The sequence below is a fragment of the Stenella coeruleoalba genome, assembly GCF_951394435.1.
Source record: "Stenella coeruleoalba genome assembly, chromosome: 15".
Classification (NCBI taxonomy): domain Eukaryota; kingdom Metazoa; phylum Chordata; class Mammalia; order Artiodactyla; family Delphinidae; genus Stenella; species Stenella coeruleoalba.
In genome coordinates, this window is record NC_137161.1 from 14,188,457 (window position 1) to 14,207,845 (window position 19,389).

The 19,389-nt window shown below is 45.0% G+C and overlaps 1 protein-coding gene across 2 annotated transcripts in view; it reads left to right on the plus strand.

Annotated features, from left to right (window-relative positions):
* SLC13A3 (solute carrier family 13 member 3) overlaps positions 1-19,389 on the plus strand; it is a gene marked incomplete at its 5' end in the record, with an annotated part of 73,353 nt that overhangs the window by 21,179 nt on the left and 32,785 nt on the right. Inside the window, 3 exons of one of the 2 annotated variants that reach the window (XM_079943923.1) lie at positions 7,717-7,982; positions 10,668-10,828; positions 18,635-18,701. In XM_079943923.1, coding sequence (XP_079800049.1) covers positions 7,717-7,982; positions 10,668-10,828; positions 18,635-18,701 — 494 coding nt within the window. The remainder of the gene's footprint in view (positions 1-7,716; positions 7,983-10,667; positions 10,829-18,634; positions 18,702-19,389) is intronic. The other variant, XM_079943924.1, reaches the window with a different exon arrangement.

Consider the following 19,389-nt stretch of genomic DNA (forward strand, 5'->3'; position numbering starts at 1 on the left):
AGGGATGCTAGAGAGTTAGAGGCTGCAGGAATGTGGCAAGGGCACCCATGGATCACGCAGAGATGCAGAGGGGTACGGAGTGCAAACTCTGTAGTCAGATCGCCTTGGGTTCAAATCCTGGCTCTGCCTCGGCATCCTCGGGCAGGTTACCTGACTTACCCTCTTTGCCTCAGTTGTCCCATCGCTAAAATGGAGACAATAATATCTGCCTCCAAGCGTGGCTGTGGAACGGAATGAGTTAATGCATGTAAATTACTAGGAAAAGAACCTGGCCGATTGTAAGCACTTGTTCATTAACTCTCATTATACTCGGAGCCCTTTAAATGTTTAGGGGAAGAGAGTTTAAAGATTAGAATTTCTGTTTAGATATGCAGTTCATGAGCAGCAACACTACCCTGGGACCGAATTACCTGGGTCATAGCTTTACATGCATGACTAAATCGATGTCATTTATAATCTCCTCTGAAAAATAATAGGACCTCTCATTAAATGAATTAATACATGTAAAATACCTGGAACTTAATAAGTACTCAAAACACGTTGGTGGTTTTGGTTGTCATTGTTATCATAATTATTCTCCTACATGGTGATGTGAGGCAGGATAGAAAAGGCAGCTCTGAACAGAGCTTCTTAGGGTTCGGATTTACCAGGTGGCTTTTCATGCCACTGACCACGACCATTATAATATTCTCTTTTCTTTTCTTTTCTTTTCATGCCCTTGTAAGGATAACTCAGGTAGCAGGGTTACCGTGGCCTCACAAAATGAATTGGGAAATGCTCCTCTTTTCTCTGTTCTCTGGAAGGGTTTGTGTAAGATGGGTATTACTTAGTCCTTAAATGTTTAGTAGAATTACCATGGAGGTCAGCAGGGCTTAGAGGGGTTTTTTTGTTGTTGTTTTTTTGAGGGGAGTTCTTAAATGATTGATTCTCTTTAATAGACAATGAAATATTCAGTTTTTCTTTTTCTGATAGTTGAATAAGTTATGTTTTTCAAGAAGTTTTTCTGTTTCCTCTGAGTTATCAAATTTATTGGTATCAAGTAGATCATACTATCCATTTAGTATCCTTTCAAAGCTGTAAGATTAGCTTGGTTCATGAGGGCGGGGTGGGGGGGCCCATGATGGAATCATAGCCCTTATGAGAAGAGAGCTTGTCTCTGCATGCCTGGCACCAAGGAAGGACCACGTGGGGACGTAAGGAAAAGACAGCCGTCTGTAAGCCAGGAAGAGAGCTCTCCGCACAACCCAAATCTGCTGACACCTGGATCTTAGATCCTCCAGTCTCCAGAACTGTGAGAAATAAATGTCTGCTGTTTAAGCCACCCAGTCTCTGGTATTTGCTTGTAGCAACCTGAGCTGATTAAGACAGACATATATTCTTCAAACTGTCAGGTGGTGCATAAAACAGGATAGTTGTGTCTTCCAAAGCCAGCAGCAAGCTTCCAACTTTGACAGCAAATAATTGTATATGTTTAAACAATGGATGCATTATGGAGCATGATACCACACATGGGTTGAAGAATGTCGAGTTTGCACCAGAATGTGACCCAGATTCCTTGGGGGCTTTGCATGGATGTTCTTCTGCCTGGAGGCCCACAGAGTGACTGGAGCCCATGTACTGGCTCACGAGACCTAATGGTTACATTTTCATGAATTTTGCTAGCTAGTTGTTAAACATAGATACTATTTAAAATGAAATTTTATTAATTGGGGTTTAAAAATTATATCAAAACAAAGGTAATAGATAGTCAAAACTCATCACTTCCTAATTGTTTTACTATTATCTATGGTCTTGAGGTTATTTACATCTACTGTTATTTACATCTATATGTGCGGAGGAAATACTGTGGAGTGTTGTGATACAGTCCATCTCTTTCCAACACTGTGCTCAGTGATGTAACTTGGTGGCTTGAAATCAGCCATGTGGGCATATTTACACCATAGAAATCAGTAAACACTACAAATCAGGGCTTAGCTCATTGTTTGGTTGCTTGTCTAGACTTAACAAGGTAATGGGAAAAGTTAGTAATACAGATCACACTTAAAATGTGTTGTCTATAGCTGTAATATTGTGACTAGCACAAAAAATGGGGAACTATTCTTCTGGTATTTGAAAACCATCATTTGATTCAGTAAAGAAGACACACCATTGGTAAGCAAGTGACGTCCTGACATGTTCCTTCATTGTGTCTGTTTTGTCTTAATTAATGTAAATTAAAACATAACCGACATTCATAGTGGAACTAAACTCAGTGGTCAATGACACGAGTGGCTTCTTAGCTGAACTGAATAATAATCAAGAACTTTTACACACACACACAAACATATACACCCACAGTTTTTTCAGAGAGCCAGTTGTTAAACATTTACCAGCACACCACTTGAGGGATATTTGGTGGGTAGAGTCTGATAAGGTCATTTGAGTGTGAGGAGAACTAGCCATGGAGAATGGTCCTATGATTGGCACTGTCAGATCTCCTGGTAAAAGTGCCATGACTATGTCTCAGTCATTTTCGTAGTCTCAACTCCCAGTCTGGTGCTCAGCACGTGGTCAGGAATAATGTTTGCTGAACGGATGATAGTGAACATGTTGTGAGCACTGTCTGAGTTGCAGAAGCACGTATTAGTTATTCAATAAATATTTTGGGTTCCTACTATGTGCCAGGCACTGTTCTTGGCTTCAGGGACACAATCCCTGCCCTCCTAGAGCTTACATTCTAGTGGAAGAGAAAACCAGTAAAGTACAAACTCTGCTTTCAGGTTAATTTTATGTCACCTTGACTAGGCTAAGAGATGCCTAGTTAGTTGGTGAAACATTATTTCTTAGTGTATCTGTGAGGATGTCTCTGGAAGAGATTGCGTTTAAATCAGTAGACTGAGACCTGCCCTCACCAATGTGTTGGGCATCATCCAATCAGCTGAGGATTTGAATAGAACAGAAGGGTGGAGGGAGGGCAAATTCCCTTCTGGTCTATCTGAGCCATCCATCTTCTCCTGCCCTCGGACATCGGTGCTTCCGGTTCTTGGGCTTTTGGACTCAGATTGGAACCTACACCAGCAGTCCCCTGCTTCTCAGGGCTTTGACCCTGGACTGAATTACACCACCAGCTCTCCTGGTTCTCCTGCTCGCAGATGGAAAATCGTGAGACTTCCTGGCCTGCATAACTGTGGGAGCCAAATCCTATCACAAATCTCCTCTTACATGTATCTAGATATGTCCTATCCATTCTCTTTCTCTGGGGGACACTGACTAATACAGGTGGCAGCAATTGGTTATATGAAGAAAAATGAAGCAGGATAAGGGGATGGAGGCAAGTGGTATCACGCTTCTGCCACACAAGGAGCCAGGACATGGCCTTCTACTTAAAACCTGGCTCCATCTCTAGGAAGCTGTGTGTCTTCAGAGTAGTCACTTGACCTCTCTGAGCTATGAAAACTGTCTCTAGCTGATGTTCGGGTCCATTTGTGGACTCACAGGTTCCAAGCCCTAAGAAGACCTTGTTGGCCACATTTGCTTTTTTGTGGCCTGAACCTTTGGATCCATTGGCTTCCAGGGTGGTCCCTGAAACTCCCCTGGCAGAACGTGGGCATTCCAGAAGCTTCTGTAAATGGGGTGCTGTTTATTGTGCTGCCACTTTCCTGCATCTTTGTTTGCTGTACTAGGAGTACCTGGGTTGGGTCTGCCCCTTTGTTTGCCTCTGTGGAACCCTGGAACGATGCCTTTTGGCTCCAAGCACCCATTGAGACAAAGAGGTCCTTTTCTATAACAGATGCAGCACAGGATCTCAGCTGCCTGGGAAACCCCAGTTTGAGGTTCTAGAAACATGCCTGACACCTATCTGTTGCCTCTCTGGTCTCAGTGTTCATATCCATAAAGCAGGGGGCTTGGCGATGGTCTGACTGTCCTCCATTGAATTCCTGGATCAGGGAGGTATTAGGTTTGCCAGGGTAGGTGGGAGGGAGGGAGTGAACAGGGGGCCCAGTAGGGAGCTCCTCATCCCACTTCTCCCAGAAAAACTCCTTTTAACTAAATTTTACTCTCAAGGTTTGTCTGTTTCATATTGTGATTCAATATACAATTTTGCTTGGACAAAGGGCTGGAAGTTATAAATACTTATAAATCTGTGATTATCTAAGATCTCTCATCCCTGATATGTAGGAATCTGCCTGGTATAGGAACCAAAAAGATGTTAGGAAATCAAAACTTAGGCAATTTTTAGTCGTGGTATTTGATTCCATATTATTGCTTTTGCTTTCGATCTCTAAAATGTGTGTCCAATAGTCTGACCTCTTAAAATATTCGTTTCAAGCGGTTTTGATTTGTTTTACAATTATTCTTCCCTGACCCCAACAACTCAAAACTGTGAGAACTAATAAATGAAGTCAGCAAAGTAGCAGGCTACAAAGTCAACACACAAAAATCAGTTGCATTTCTATACAATCTAAAAAGGAAATTAAGAAAATAATTCATTTACAATAGCATCAAAAAGGATAAGATACTTAGGAATTAACCAAGGAGGTGAAAGACATGTACAATGAAAACTACAAAACATGGCTGAAAGAAATGAAAGACATAAATACAGATCTTCCTCAACTTGCAATGGGGTTACATCCCAATAAACACATTGTAAATTAAAAATATCATAAGTCAAAAATGCATTTGATACACCTAACCTACTCAACATCATAGTTTAGCCTAGCCTACCTTAAATGTGCTCACTTACATTAGCCTACAGTTGGGCAAAAATCGTCTAACACAAAGCCTATTTTATAATAAAGTGTTGAATATCTCATGTAATTTATTGAATGCTGTACTGAAAGTGAAGAGCGGAATGGTTGCCTGGGTGCAGAATGCTTATAAGTATATCGGTTGTTTACCCTCATGATGGTGTGGTTGGCTGGGAGCTGGGGCTCGCTGCCACTGCCCAGCATCAGGAGAGAGGATCAGACTGCATATTGCTAGCCTGGAAAAAGATCAAACTTCAAAATTCTACTGAATGCATATCACTTTTGCACCATCATAAAGTTTAAAAAATTGTTAAGTTGAACCATCAGAAATAGGGGACTGACTGTAAGTGGAAACATATCTTGTGTTCATGGGTTGGACAACTTAATATTGTTAAGATGTCAATACTACCCAAAGTGATCTAAAGAGTCAGTGCAATCCCTATCAAAACCCCAGTGGTTTTTTGTGTGGAAATAGAAAACCCATCCTACAATTCATGTGGAATCTCAAGGGACCCCAAATAGCCAAAACAATCTTGAAAAAGAACAAAGCTGGAAAACTCAGAAGTTTTCCTGATTTCAAAACTTACTACAAAGCTGCAGTAATCAGAACAGTGTGGTACTGGCAAAAAGACAGATATAAACCAATGGAACAGAATAGAAAGCCCAGAAATAAACCCTCACGTGTATGGTCAAATGATTTTTGGAGAGGGTCCCAAGACCATTCAATGGGGAAAGGACAATCTTTTCACCAAATTGTGCTGGGAAAACTGGATATTCATACGCAAAAGAATGAAGTTAGACCTTTATCTAACATCACATACAAAAATGAACTCAAAATGTGCTCATGATCTAAACATAAGACCTAAAACTATAAAAATCTAAGAAGAAAACATAAGACAAAAACTTCAGGACATTGGATTTGGCAATGATTTCTTGGATATGACACCAAAGGCACAGGCAACAAAAGAAAAAATAGACAAATGGGAAAAGAGGATTTGTTTTACAAAAATTCCCACTGCAAGAGACTTTTTGTAGGTCTGTAAATTGCATGAGAGAATGTAAACACTGGTACAAAAGCTAAGGCACTTGGGAAATGGAAATTCTCCTATGTTGGGCTTGTTAAGCAGAGTCTCAGGATGTGTTTTCAAGGTTTGGAAATGGATGTAGGTGTGTCTTACAGTCTTCTCTCTCTCAGTAAGGGACAACCTCATTCTTCCATTGAGGCCAACAACTAGAATTACCCTGGGCTTCTCTCTTTGCCTTACACATCATAACAGATCCTTGGCAAAGCTATCTTAGAAATAGATCCAGAATTTGACGACTTCTCATTACCTCCACTGCTCCCATCAGACCCTAGCTGCCAGTATCTGTTGCTTGGATTATTGCCAAAGCCATCTCATTGGTCTCCCTGGACCATTGGACCTTGCCCCTTTAGATGGATTAACTAATTGTAGTGTCTGCACATAGTTTGATGCCTGTCCTGTGTAGCTGAGGATATGTTCTATTAGGATGGTGCTTGTTAGGATGGAATTCAGTTCAGTGTGCTGTGGACCCTGAATAAAGTCAACAAAACCTACTATGAGTAAGAAGTAAGAAGAATAAATGGCACCAGACAGCACCAAATCCAAGAAATAGTCTGTCCATGCAAGATCATTGCCTTGAGAGAATATAAGAAAGCAAGGTCAGGGCAGTAGGCAGTTTTATTTAAATAGTGACTATGGGAATAATAAGACACTATTTGTTATGGATCCTGTGGGACACTGATGTATCAGAAGATGTTACCATTACTGCGCTCTTGTTTCATCAGCAGGTGAATAGTTTCACAAGTTTTGACAAATGTACAAACCCATGCAACCACCACCCCAATCGAGGTCTAGAACATTTCTGTCACCCCAGTAGTTTCCTTTGTGCTTCTTTGCAGCTCCCCCCGCCCCCGCAAAACACAAACATCCTAACCCCAGCCTTGGCAACCACAGATCCGTTTTGTTTTGAATCTTTGAAATTGCATTGTCAACCTGAATGCATAGATTCTAGCATTCAGCTGATAGCAGCTGTGGGGTACTTGGTTATGAGAGCTGGCTCTGGAGGTAGACTGTCTTGTTTGCACAACCATTGCCTCGCTACTGACCTCCTGGAATCTCAGTTTCCCAATCCACCAAATGGTCATAATAATTATACGTACTTCACTGGGATTTTGTGATGAATAAACAATAGCAGGTACCTACTAGCCCAATAAATATCAGTAATTATTATTACTATTTATAGTGTGGGTACCAAGTGTTGGACGTTGTGCTAAATGCCACGTATGGATGCGGCAGTTGCTACTGGTGCTCTGTCCACATCCCTGTTGGCGGTTACCGTTCTGCACATGCCAATAGCTTCTTGCAGAACCCTGGATGCTCTGCATGAACTTGTTAATTTGGCTGCTGCACAGGGCAGGTCGAAGTGCTGGAGAGTTAACGCTCCCATGAGCAGCCCTCCACCAGTGATGAGCAAGAGCTGGCAGATAAATAGCAGCTTCCTTGCCTCCCAGGGGGACTGCTCTGAGGCACGATCTCCACTGTCTTCTAGGGTCCCCATCAAGATTGAGCCCCAGCTGCCCTCCGTAGTAACCTTCTTGTTAATACACTGTCTTGGCGTCCTTCTCTGTTTCACTTCCTCACCGCCCTTCCAGAACTTACTGAGATTCCCTGTCGAGCAAACTACTTTTCCCTCTCATGCTCATCTCAGGGTCTACTTCTTAGACAATGGGGTCTTTCATTTTATCGGCAAACTATAAAATGGACAGATATAGCTTCCCCATTTTATAGTTGAGCAAAATGAGGCTCAGATAGGTGACACCACCGGCTCAAAGTCTGAGCCTTGGGCACTTACCCTCTCCACTGCCTCCCCGAGGAATGGGCCCTGATGGGCCCTGCTCCAGGACCTCTTCTCCCTCTGCCACCCAAAGCTCTGCTGACCCTCCTGGGCCTGCATCTCCCCCCTGCAGGAAGGTCGCTGCCTGTTCGTCATCCTGCTCATGGCGGTGTACTGGTGCACAGAGGCCCTGCCCCTCTCGGTGACGGCCTTGCTGCCCATCATCCTCTTCCCCTTCTTGGGCATCCTGCCCTCCAACAAGGTCTGCGCCCAGTACTTCCTGGACACCAACTTCCTCTTCCTCAGCGGTCTGATCATGGCCAGCGCCATCGAGGAGTGGAACCTGCACCGGAGAATTGCCCTCAAGGTCCTGATGCTCACTGGGGTCCAGCCGGCCAGGTAAGGCCAGGTAATGGGTCCAGCCCAGAGGTGGCGAGGCAGAGGGACCACATCTCTCGGAGCCTAAACCCACTCTTCCTGCTCTGGTCATCCAGGGCAACAAACTCATCATGTCCCACCATCCACTTGTTTATTCATTTCTCAAATATTTAGTGAGCCGCTCTGTGTGCCAGACACAGTGCTAGGCCCTTGGGCAGTTCTCGAAAGTATGTAAGAATCACATGGGAATCAGTTGAAATGCTGATTCCCAGACCTCACCCCCAGGGATTCCTGTCCAGTAGTTCTAGAGGGGGCCATATTAGCAGTTTGACTCACTACTTGGGGCTGAATCCCACCTTTCCTGCTCTGGGAGGTGACTTAGGCTCTCTTTGCCTGTAAAATGATGATACAGTAGCTTGGACCTGCACAGTAAATGCTGGCTGTTATCATCCTGGTTTTCTATTTACCAGCCAAGGTGACATGGTGGGTGTGGAGTGGATGGAAAGATGGCCTTGGAGAGGCAGGGAGGTAGGGTCCATTCCTAAGGGCCTTGGGCCCCCTAGCTAGGATTCCAACTTTTATTTTAAGATGATTGAATGGCCTTTAAAATAAGGTCATTGTTGTTCTTTTAATCTTTTTTTTTTGCAATTTGTTGAATCTTAAGGATTCCTTCCCAGTAATGTTTTTAAATTCATAAAGCACAACACATAGGATTTAAAACAACAACCACAACAATTACAGCAAAATGCACTTATCCAAACAATTTTTTAAAACCACACAAATTTGTGATAGAATACTATATGTACTTCTTATTAACACAATAAATGATGAGATCTGGCAACAGCCTCATAACTGTAGTTTTGAGGCAGTTCTGAGTGTCAATGATATTCCAAGATGTCTCAACTATTCTAATGTGATATGGAAGTGTCTGTGATCTTTACTGGTAACCAACAACCCTTCTAACAGAGAAAAAAATTTTTTAATTAATTAATTTATTTATTTTTGGCTGCATTGGATCTTCGTTGCTGCACGCGGGCTTTCTCTAGTTGTGGCGAGCGGGGGCTACTCTTCGTTGTGGTGTGCGGGCTTCTCACTGTGGTGGCTTCTCTTGTTGTGGAGCACAGGCTCTAGGCGCGCAGGCTTCAGTAGTTGTGGCATGCGGGCTCAGTAGTTGTGGCTCATGGGCTCTAGAGTACAGGCTCAGTAGTTGTGGCTCACGGGCTTAGTTGCTCCTCAACATGTGGGATCTTCCTGGACCAGGGCTCGAACCCGTGTCCCCTGCATTGGCAGGTGGATTCTTAACCACTGCACCACCAGGGAAGTCCTCCCCTTCTAATAATACTGAACTTTTTTGCCTATGTTTATCACTGAAGGAAATATTTAATTTCTATTAGATGTTAGTAAAATAGAGGTATATTTTCCCCTAGCATGTCCATTCTGAATTATATCTATGGCCCCCCTGGTTATCAATCTCTGCTTTAAAGAATTCTAAGCTGGGGAGTGACATGACCAGATTTGCATTTTTTAAAAAATTCCTCTTGGCTGCCATGAGGGGATCAGATGAAGGTGAGAAGACGGATGCAGCCCAGGTAAGAGACTGTTCTGGGGATCCAGACGAGAGATGGTGCCACCTTGGACTAGGGTGGTGGCAGTGGAGATGGGCTGAATGGATAGGTTTGAGAGCTCTTTTTGTGGTGGGGATGGGGGTGGCGATGAGGGAGAAGGAGGTTCTGAATAACTCATGGTTTTCTAGCGTTTGCTCTGGGCCAGGCATTCTGCTAGGCTCTGTAGCTGTTTCCTCATGGAGGAACTGTCAGTCCTATGGGAGAGATTCCATCTATAGAACTGATCCCAACACAGAGCGGAATTTAATACCTAAGGGACACATGGTGCAATATGAGCCCACGTGAGAGATATAGGGTGACTTCTTGGAGGAGGTTACATTTGGCCTTGAAGAATGGATGAGGCTGCTGTCAAACATGTTTTAAAGTTACAACAATGAAAACGGTATGACACTAGCTCAGAAATAGATTTTTAAAACACAGAATAAATAATCTGGAAGAAATTGAAATCCGTGGGAAAGGGAAGGATTCAAGAAGTGGTGGGTGTTGGAATAATTTGTGTATTCTTTAGGAAAAAATTCTACTTAGATCCGCCTTTGTTCTATACAGCTAAATAAATTCCAGGTGGATTAAGAGTTCAATGTAAAGAAAAGCAAATCACTAAACTTAGATTCCTGTTGGTGGGAGGGACCAAGCAATGGCAGGCAGGCAGGACATCAAGGCGTGTTTGGGAGCTGGCGAGAAACTTAGCAGAGCCTGAGCAGGGGTGCCTGGGAGGAGTGGGAAGGGAAGGGGGAGAGAGGAGGCTGGGAAGGCCACTTAGGGTGAAACAGTGGAGAGTCTTGGTGCCAAACCAAGACACCTTTATTCTGCAACGGGAGCTATCCAGGATTTGTGGGCAAAGGAGAGAAAATGTCAGGGTTGGTGTGTCTTTAGAACTAATTTACCTTGGGCACCTGAGGTCAGTTCACTTACATACACTGAGTCAGTTTCCTTAGATCTAGAATAAGCGTGGTGAATGGATTTGGTTCCCACTTGGTCACTAGCTTGTCCTCTCTGGGCCTTAACTTTCCATGTGTAAACAAGTGGGATACAAAGCAGAGGCCCCAGTTCTAGATCGGCCTCTGACTCCCTCTGTTCCCAGGCTCATCCTAGGGATGATGGTGACCACGTCCTTTCTGTCCATGTGGCTGAGCAACACGGCCTCCACTGCCATGATGCTGCCCATCGCCAGCGCCATCCTGAAGAGTCTCTTTGGCCAGGAGGTTCGTAAAGACCTCAGCTGGGAGAGTGAAGAGAAAGCAGGTGAGTCTGTGGGAAGGGACTGGGAGGACCTCCACCGAGGTGGAAGAGTGGGAGTGGGGACATCCAGAGGGTGTTGGGGAAGGCCAAGGGAATGCACTTATTGAGCACCTACTCTGTGCCAAGTTTAATAATAGTAACTGAGAATTCACTAAGTCAAACCATGGTACCTTTTTTAAAAATTTACATTTATTGAGCATTTACTGTGTACTAAGCAATGAGTTAAACACTTTACATACATTAACTCCTTGGCCTCTCAAAACAGCCTCATGAAGTAGGTACTATGCAACTTGAAACAATGATGAGATTTATTTCAATGAGATTGGCAAAAATAAGAAAGCTGGGTAGTGCCCATTGTTGGCAGGAATGGGAGCCATTGGAACTCTGTGCACTGCTAGACAGTGTGGACAGTCAGCCTTTCTTAAGGGCATTCTACAAATATTTGATCAAATTAAGAGTGCGTATACCCTGGAACCCAGAAGTTTGGCCCTGAATGCAAGTGCTAAAGGCATTTTGACACGGGTTCATGAGGAGACACATGTGACCATGTTTAGTGCAGCATTCCCTGTGGTATGCTGGTTAGGGTTCAGGTTCGGGTTAGGTTTAGGGTTGTGGTATGGCCACCATCGCCAGTAAAGGAGGAGATTGAGTGTGGTGGGTGCACGTCACCGAGCACTATGCTGCTTTTAGGAGCAAAGAATTAGAGGGACATATAGTTATAGAAATAAATCTCATAAAACCTAGTTGTGATTGGAAAAGCCAGAAGGAGATAATAGAACACAATATCGTTATGTAAATTAAAAATACTCTCAAAAGACAAAACGTTTGCAAGAACATAAACAAAGGAAAAGCTACACATTAAACATATCCCAGTGGTTGCTCTGGGAAGGATGGGATTGGGAAATGGGGATAAAAGGGACCAAATTAATAAATAAAACAAAAAGAGTGGCCTTGTGCAACAGATAGTGAGAATGTGCCGTGAAATGAGGGATTGGATTCACTTAAATCTCTGAAACTGTGTTCTAAAGAAAACAAAACAAGTAGCTGCCATGTTTTTAAGTGACTAAATGAGAGCTCAGAGAGGGGAACTGACTTCTCCAAATCACACAGCGAGCAAATGGTAGAGCCCAAATTTGCACCCAGGCAGTCTGGCTGCAGAGCCCACTCTCTTCCGCATGAAATCAGCTGCATCAGTGAGAATTCTTTTAGCTGCAGGTAAAAGGATGCCTGTCTGCCAGTGACTTAAAGAACAAGGGTTTATTTTCTTCAAATGTCAAAAAGTCAGAGCAGGGCAGTTCCAGGGTCATTTCAGAGGCACAAGGATGTCAGGGCTGTTCACTGGTATCTCTGTGATTACCTTGGTCTTTCCCTCGTGGTTGCAAAATGGCTGCCGCATCCTGAGTCTTGGGGCTCCAAGAGAATACCTCATAGTCACCTTGGGGTGGCAGCAAGCAGTTAACTCTGCTTTCTCATTTCAACCCAGCTGCCCCCACTTTACCTACATTATACCCTGAGCTTCCAAGTAACAATCACCGATGTTAGTACTGAGTACTTACTTTTATGCAAGGTCTCATCTAAGGGCCTTACATCTGAATGACAGGGAGCTAGCTTTGACCTCATTTAGAGCAATGGAAATGGAGGAAGAAATTTAAAAAGTGGTTAAAGTAGTCCCCAAGGTCACATAATTCCAAAACAGCAGCTCTGGTATTTTGAATCCAGGTTGGTTGACTTTAGTGCCTGTACTCTTAACCTCTGTTGTTCTGCCTCCCATAGAAGATGTTTTTTCTAAGAGTTTAGTGGCAAAAAAAAAAAAGAAAAAAAGGTATGAAAGCCAGTTCCCTCATTATATGAAAGAAGATGAAAAACCTGAGACTCGAGAAGGGGAAGGGACTCGCCCAAGGTCACACACAGCATCATGCGAAATCCAGAGTCTTTCCCCTTATGCTGCAGGATGTCGGGAGGCAGGAGACCCTGGGAGGCTGGGGCAGACCTCTGCTTTCATAGGCGGCGGGATCAGAGATCGGGGATTAGTTAATGATCAGCCCCAAGACCTAAAACGGGTAATTCCAGTGCAAAGAGAGATGTTCTCTTTCATCCAGTTTCTGTGCTCTGTCCTGGTGGCAGGAGGTAAGGACAGGAGTGGAGGGAGTGGAGACTCTGTTTATGGGCCAGGATAGGGGCGAGGAGGCTCCTGGAGGCTTTCCTGGAGGCTTTAAGTCCCTGAGGGACACCCGGAGCAACAACTATAGGGATGATGTGAGCTACCATTTCCTGAAGACCCACCCTATGCCAGACACTGGGCTAAATTTTTCATACCCATTAGCTGATTTAATCTTCATAACAGTACTATGAAGTAGATGACACCCATATTACAGACGAAGAGACTGAGGGTCAGAGAGGCAAAATGCTTTGCCCAAAGCAACATGGTGAGTTAGTTGCTGAGCTTTGTCTGAATCTGGAATCTGTGCTTACAAGCCAGAACAAGATAGAGCCTGGGGCAGGACGGGACTCGCTGGACAACACCCTAGGGATCCTCAGCCTGGGAGGGCAGCCCTGCTGCTTCTCTTCAGTTCTTTTACACACTCTGCTCCTTGCACTGCCTGGGGGACCGGGGCCACATGGGTGGTGGCTTCTCCTTCTACATGCATGTTCTCATTAGATCCTCCACTTCAGCCCTTCAACGGTGGCCCTGGCATCATGCCTATTTTACAGAGGAGGAAACTGATGCACAGAGTGGTGAAGTATTTGCCCAAAGTCCCTCAGCCAGTAAGGGGCCCCAACATTTGGCTTTTGAACCTAAACTCTTCCACTCTCCCCCCTCCTTTTTTCTGCCCAGAGAAGGCTAGGCTGCCACCCATGCCTTTCCTTTAGGAATGCCCAAGACGCTCTCATTCCAGAAGCAGTCTTGTCAGCTGAGTTAAGCATTGTCCTCCTCTTCCCTCTTCATCCATGAGGCTGTGAGAGGGGGCCTCTTCCTGAGGCTCTTCTCTCATCTATAAAATGAGGACAAAACCACCCATTTCGTACATATCGTTGTCAGGCTTACATGAGAAATGAGAGCCTGGCACATAGACATGGTTAATACGTGGCAGTGATACTATTGCTATTATATAAAAACCAGTATAAGAGTTCCAGGAATTGGAAAGAGTGGGTAATAAGACCCTACACCTTGATTCAGGTTGAAGTTTCCTGTGACTGCTAGTTGAGAAGGATTTATTACCCGTCTCCTCCGTGGACTCCAGGTTCCATGGGAGCTTGTGTCGGTCTTTCTCATTGCTGTGAACTATAGTATTGTTCACCTAGAACACTGTTTGGCACGTAGTAGATAATCAATAAGTGTGTGAAATAAATAAATAAATAAACAAACCAGTTACTGAACTGTTCTATGCCTGTTTCCCCATATATAAAATGGGGATATTAATCCTTACCACCCAGGTAGTTGTGGGCACTAAGTAAATTAATGGATGTAAAACTGCCTATCCTGGGGACCTTTGACTTCCCCTGGGGTGCTATTTACCTAATCTGATACAAGAACTCTTTCCTGAGAGCCTTCTGTGTGCCAAACTTCAAGAACATTTCAGTCATACCAGGGAGGTTCAATTAGAGTTAGCTGTTCCAGGTCAGAGCCAGGTGGCTGCCTTTGGAGGTGGGGTGAGATTCAAGGGGTGGGGAATCAGTAGTCCTGGGAACAAGGCGACTCTGCCATTTACCCAGTGGGTCGTCTTTATCCCACGCTTCCCCCGTGTCTCTGGGCCTCAGTTTCCCGAGGTGTAAAGAGGAAGGTAATAACCCCTGCCCAGCTCTCCCAGTCTGTTCCGAGGCTGCCGTAAGATTACAAATGTGAAAGTTCTCAGCTCCCCACCCGATATAAACTCAGGGACTGTTCTTATTTGAATAAGAGCTTACGTAAACACCGAGCTCCTAACCAGCCTGCGATTTCTGGACCCAGGGAAGTCAGAACCTTTGGAGACTTTGGCCTGTTTTCGTGTGGTCACTTGGGTCAGTGTGGTCACAGGAGGTACAGGGATGACCCGGGATAAACGGTTAAGAGTAGCTGAGCTGCTAGGGGCTGAGTAGCACCTTGGTTTTCCAAGTTTTTTTCAACTTCATCTTCATTGGTTTTATCATCATCATTAGAAAAAAATAATGCTTGGTATCAAATTTTTTCACATTACTAATTTGCATAAAGAAAAAGCGAAACTCCCTCCTTCCTAATTTTAATTGCTACAGATAATTACTGTTCATAGCCATGTGTGTATGAATAGCTTCCTCTGCCTCGTCTATAGCACGTACAGTTTTGTATCAGGGCTCTCCAACTCCGATGCTGGCAGCAACCAGCTTCCATGGCTGAGGACTGTGGCAAACTGGGGAGCACTCACCCCCTCTAAGGTCATGGGCAGCCACTGGAGGCTTCAGTTCCCCATCTCTAACTTCAGGGGAGCCTTCTCAACCCTGCCTGCCCAAAAGAATGACCTACAGAGCTTTTAAAAATACTGAGTCCCCAGAGCCTCTAAACCAGAACCTCCAGGGTGGGACCTGGGCATTCTCAGCAAATTCTAATGTTCATCCGGGGCTGAGGAAGGTGGCCTATTGTTATACCCGAGATGCTGGTGAGCTCTGCGGACATCTGATGCTGCGTGACAGCCATTCCCAACCCGGGTGAGAAGGGTACAGAGAGAGCTAGAGATGGGTGGGGGGTAGGGAGTCACTGGGTTAGGGTTCTTCCTGTCTGGCCATCCCCTGGGGAGCGACTTTGCCCACCAGCATCAGTGTCCTATTAACAGTCCTTCACTTCCTGCTTCAGTGCCCCGGCCTCCGGCCCCGTGTGTTGCATGTGGACATGTGTTCCCATCACGGGAGCCCTGAAGCCCTTGTCCCCACGGCCCAGGGTGAGCTGATCTGAATTTAGCCTTCCGACCCCTGCTGGTGGGTCAGCCTCAGGCACAGTAAAAATGGCCCAGTCAGCCACCATGGAATGCTGCTCCCTCGTGGGACCAGCAGGAAAAGAACAGCCCAGAGTGGAGCAGGGGAGGGACTTCCCCAAGCCCCCTGGTGAGACAGAGAAAGAACTGAGACTGGAGTCTAGACCCTTCCACCCAGTCCACGTGGCCAAAGCCCCCCAGGAATACATCTGTAGTTAAACAGGCTGAGTTTGTTATCGTCGCTGCAGTGAGGGAGAACACACACCACGGGCGACTACAGTCAACTCAGAGGGTGCTAGAAAGCACCTCTCATAGGATTTGGGCTTTGGTTGGGTCATTTTGGATGGGGATGGGGGCTAAGAAAGTAGGGTTTGCTCTAGATTGGGTGCTGTCAGAGACTGGTGACGATTCTGTGATTAGGCAAGAAGTAACCATTTATTTAGCAAGAGAATTGGAAGCTTGATATTTTGTGGGTGGCAAGTGGCTTTGCACTTAAACGAGATTATGAGGTGTCCTTGCTCTGGCTCATTTTATCAGTCTCAGAGTGACTTTGTCTGAAGTCGGTGATGTGTGAGATTGTTTAGGTCCAACAAGAGAACGATGTGTCTGTCGTATCTGGGTCAGACAAGTTCCAGACTTCAGGGACCACTCTTTTATTCTTTCTTGGTAGTAACCCACATTTTCTAAATCCCCACTAGTGCTCAGATTCCTGTTAAATTTTTAAAATCAGGGGCTGGCAAACTTGGGCCCACTAAATCTAGCCTGCTGCCTGTTTTTCATGCAGCCTGTGAGCTAAGCATAGTTTTAATGTTTTTAAATGGTTGGATAAATCAAAAGAAGAAGAAGATTTTGTGACATGTGAAGATTATATGAAATTCGGTTTCAGTATCCAAAAATAAATGTTTAGTCACACTAGTCATTTCTGTATTGTCTACGGCTGCTTTCATGATATCATGGCAGATTTGAGTGGTTACAACAGAGATCATATGGCTTTTCATATTTACTACTGGCCTTTTACAGAATAAGTTTGCTAATCCCTGCTTTAAATGACGTTTTAGTTGTTCAGGTTGCTATGACAAAAATACCAGAGACTGGTATTTATTTCTCCCAGTTCTAGAGTCTGCAAAGTACAAGATCAAGGCATCAGCAGATCCGGTGTCTGTTGAGGGCCTTTTTCTGGTTTGTAGACAGCCATCTTCTCACTGTGTCCTCACATGGGGAAAAGGCAAGGGAGCTCTGTGGGGTCTCTTTTATAAGGGCACTAATCCCATTCATGAGGGCTCCTCCCTTATGACCTAATCACCTCCCCAAAACTCCACCTGTTAATACCATCACATTAGGGATTAGGTTTCAACATATGAATTTTGGGGGTGATGAAAACATTCTGTCTGTAGCAAATAAGTCAACTCTTTAATCCTCTTGATAACCCTAGGGGAATTATTACTTCCATTTTATGAATTAAAGATGTTCAAGGAGATCAAGGGATTTATCTAAGCCAGAGTTTCTTAACTTTGGCACTATTTGACATTTTAGGTAGGATAATTCTTTCTTGTGGGGGCTGACTTACGTCCTGTAAGATGTTTAGCAGCATCCCTGAACTCTGACCACTAGATACCAGTAGCACCCCTACTCCCCCCATCCCAGTTGCAACAACCAAAAATGTCTCTAGACATTGTCCAATATCCCCTGGAGGCAGAATCGACCCCAGGTGGGAACCACACTGACCTAAGGTCGCAGAGCAAGTGATGGAGCTAGGACTTGAACCCTGAACCCATGTGTTCAGCTACCAGTCACACTTCCAATGCCCTGGGATGGATTCTTTTGCTCTTGGTGATGGTTTCAGCTGCCGAAACTTTTAATCCCTTCAGTTGTCTCCACGACACTCCAAGGCTCCTGCGGGGAGACTGGCCTATCAAGCAAGGGCTTCTTTAAAAATGAAGTCAGATCCTGTCCTGACTCTCCTCTGCTCAAACACTCCCCTGGCTCCACTCCCATCTGGCTCAGAGGAGAAGCTAAAGTCCTTACTGTGAGCCCCAAGACCTCTGTGTGATCCACACCACTTCCTGCCGCCTCACTCCTGCCACTTCTCCCACCTCTCCTCCTCCTTCATGCCCCTCCAGCCCCACTGATCTCCTTCCTGCTTCCCAACACACCAGACGCACTCTCACTTCAGGCCTTTGCACTTGCTGTTCCTGTTGCCCCCACCCCTCTTCCCACAACTCTTCAGATGATTGGCTCCTTTTTATGCTGAGGTCTCAGCTCAAGTGCCATCAGCTCATATGTCTGCTCTGTTGACCTGATCACAGTAGTCCCCCTGCTCCTCCTCCCCACGCTGTAGTCACTTTCCATCACATGGCCCAGTTTCATTTCCTCTGTCACTTTCATCACAACTGGAAGTTTTATTTGGTTATTGTCTGTCTCCCTTTCTAGAATATAACTTTCATGGGAGCAAGGACACTGTCCTGTATTATTCACTGTGTACCCCAAGCTCATAGTCAATAGTACACAGTAGGTACTCAATAAATGCTTTTTGAATGTATGGCAGACTGGGGTCACCCATCCCATTGCTGACCCATTACCACTCAGAGCTAGTCTTTCCCAAACATCCCTTTGACAATGACAGCTCAGGTTAGCCTAGGCTTGAGTTATGGGTTGTCAAGCAGCCTTGCAGTGAACTCCCTGCCCACGGGCCTGAAGACCTCTCCAAAAAGGGATGGGTGGGACAGGAGCTTGGAATTTTGAGTATCTTTTTTTTTTTTTTTTTTTTGGATCCAATGACTAGTATAGGTCAGGACCTGAGGAAGCACTCTGATTGACTGCACAAGAATGGGACACTCCTGTCCCATTTACTACATCACACTAAAGACATCGTGTTCTTTCCTCCTAGCTGCTGTGCGGAAAAACGGCCTGCATACTGTGCCCACGGAGATGCAATTTATTGCCGGCACAGAAGAGTGAGTTCCTGGTGAAATTCACAGAGGAGCCAGTGCTTGATCCAAGGAGATGATGAACAAGAATTCAATGCTCCAAGCAGTCCTCCGCCTACCCCCCAGTTTTTCTCCAAATGACCTAATGCCCAAGTTTCCACCGTTTATAGCTTTGGCTCCAGGCTCCTTGAAAAAAGCAAATGTGGGAAGGGCAGGGGAGCACATTAAATCCCTAAAGGTCTGCTGAGGTGCAGGGTCTAGAAGGAGGGACCAGAAGAACAGGAGGCACAAGCCACACGACAGTCGTGGAGGAGAGGGTGTACCAGGCCGAGCGGCTCCAAAGACAAAAGTATCCTGAGACACCCTTCGCACTTGTGTGACTTGAGAAGTATCTTGACACTGACAGCACATTTAGTCTTTGGTGTCTTTTGTATATGGCAGTGTGGATAAGATCTGGGTGCTTAGAACCATGCAGACCTGGCTTTGAAGCCTGGCTTTGCCGCTTACCGGCTCTGTGATTTGGACAAGTCACTTAACCTCTCTGAACCTCAGTTAGTTTCACTTACCAACTGGACATGATATCAGAACCCACCTTATAGGGCTGTTTTGATATTAAATGAGAACATGTAGCTAAAGCAGGTTTCTGGGCCTTCCATGTACGGATGGTAATGCTTGTTATTAATGGCATTGTTATCTCGATTTAATGGTGATGAAA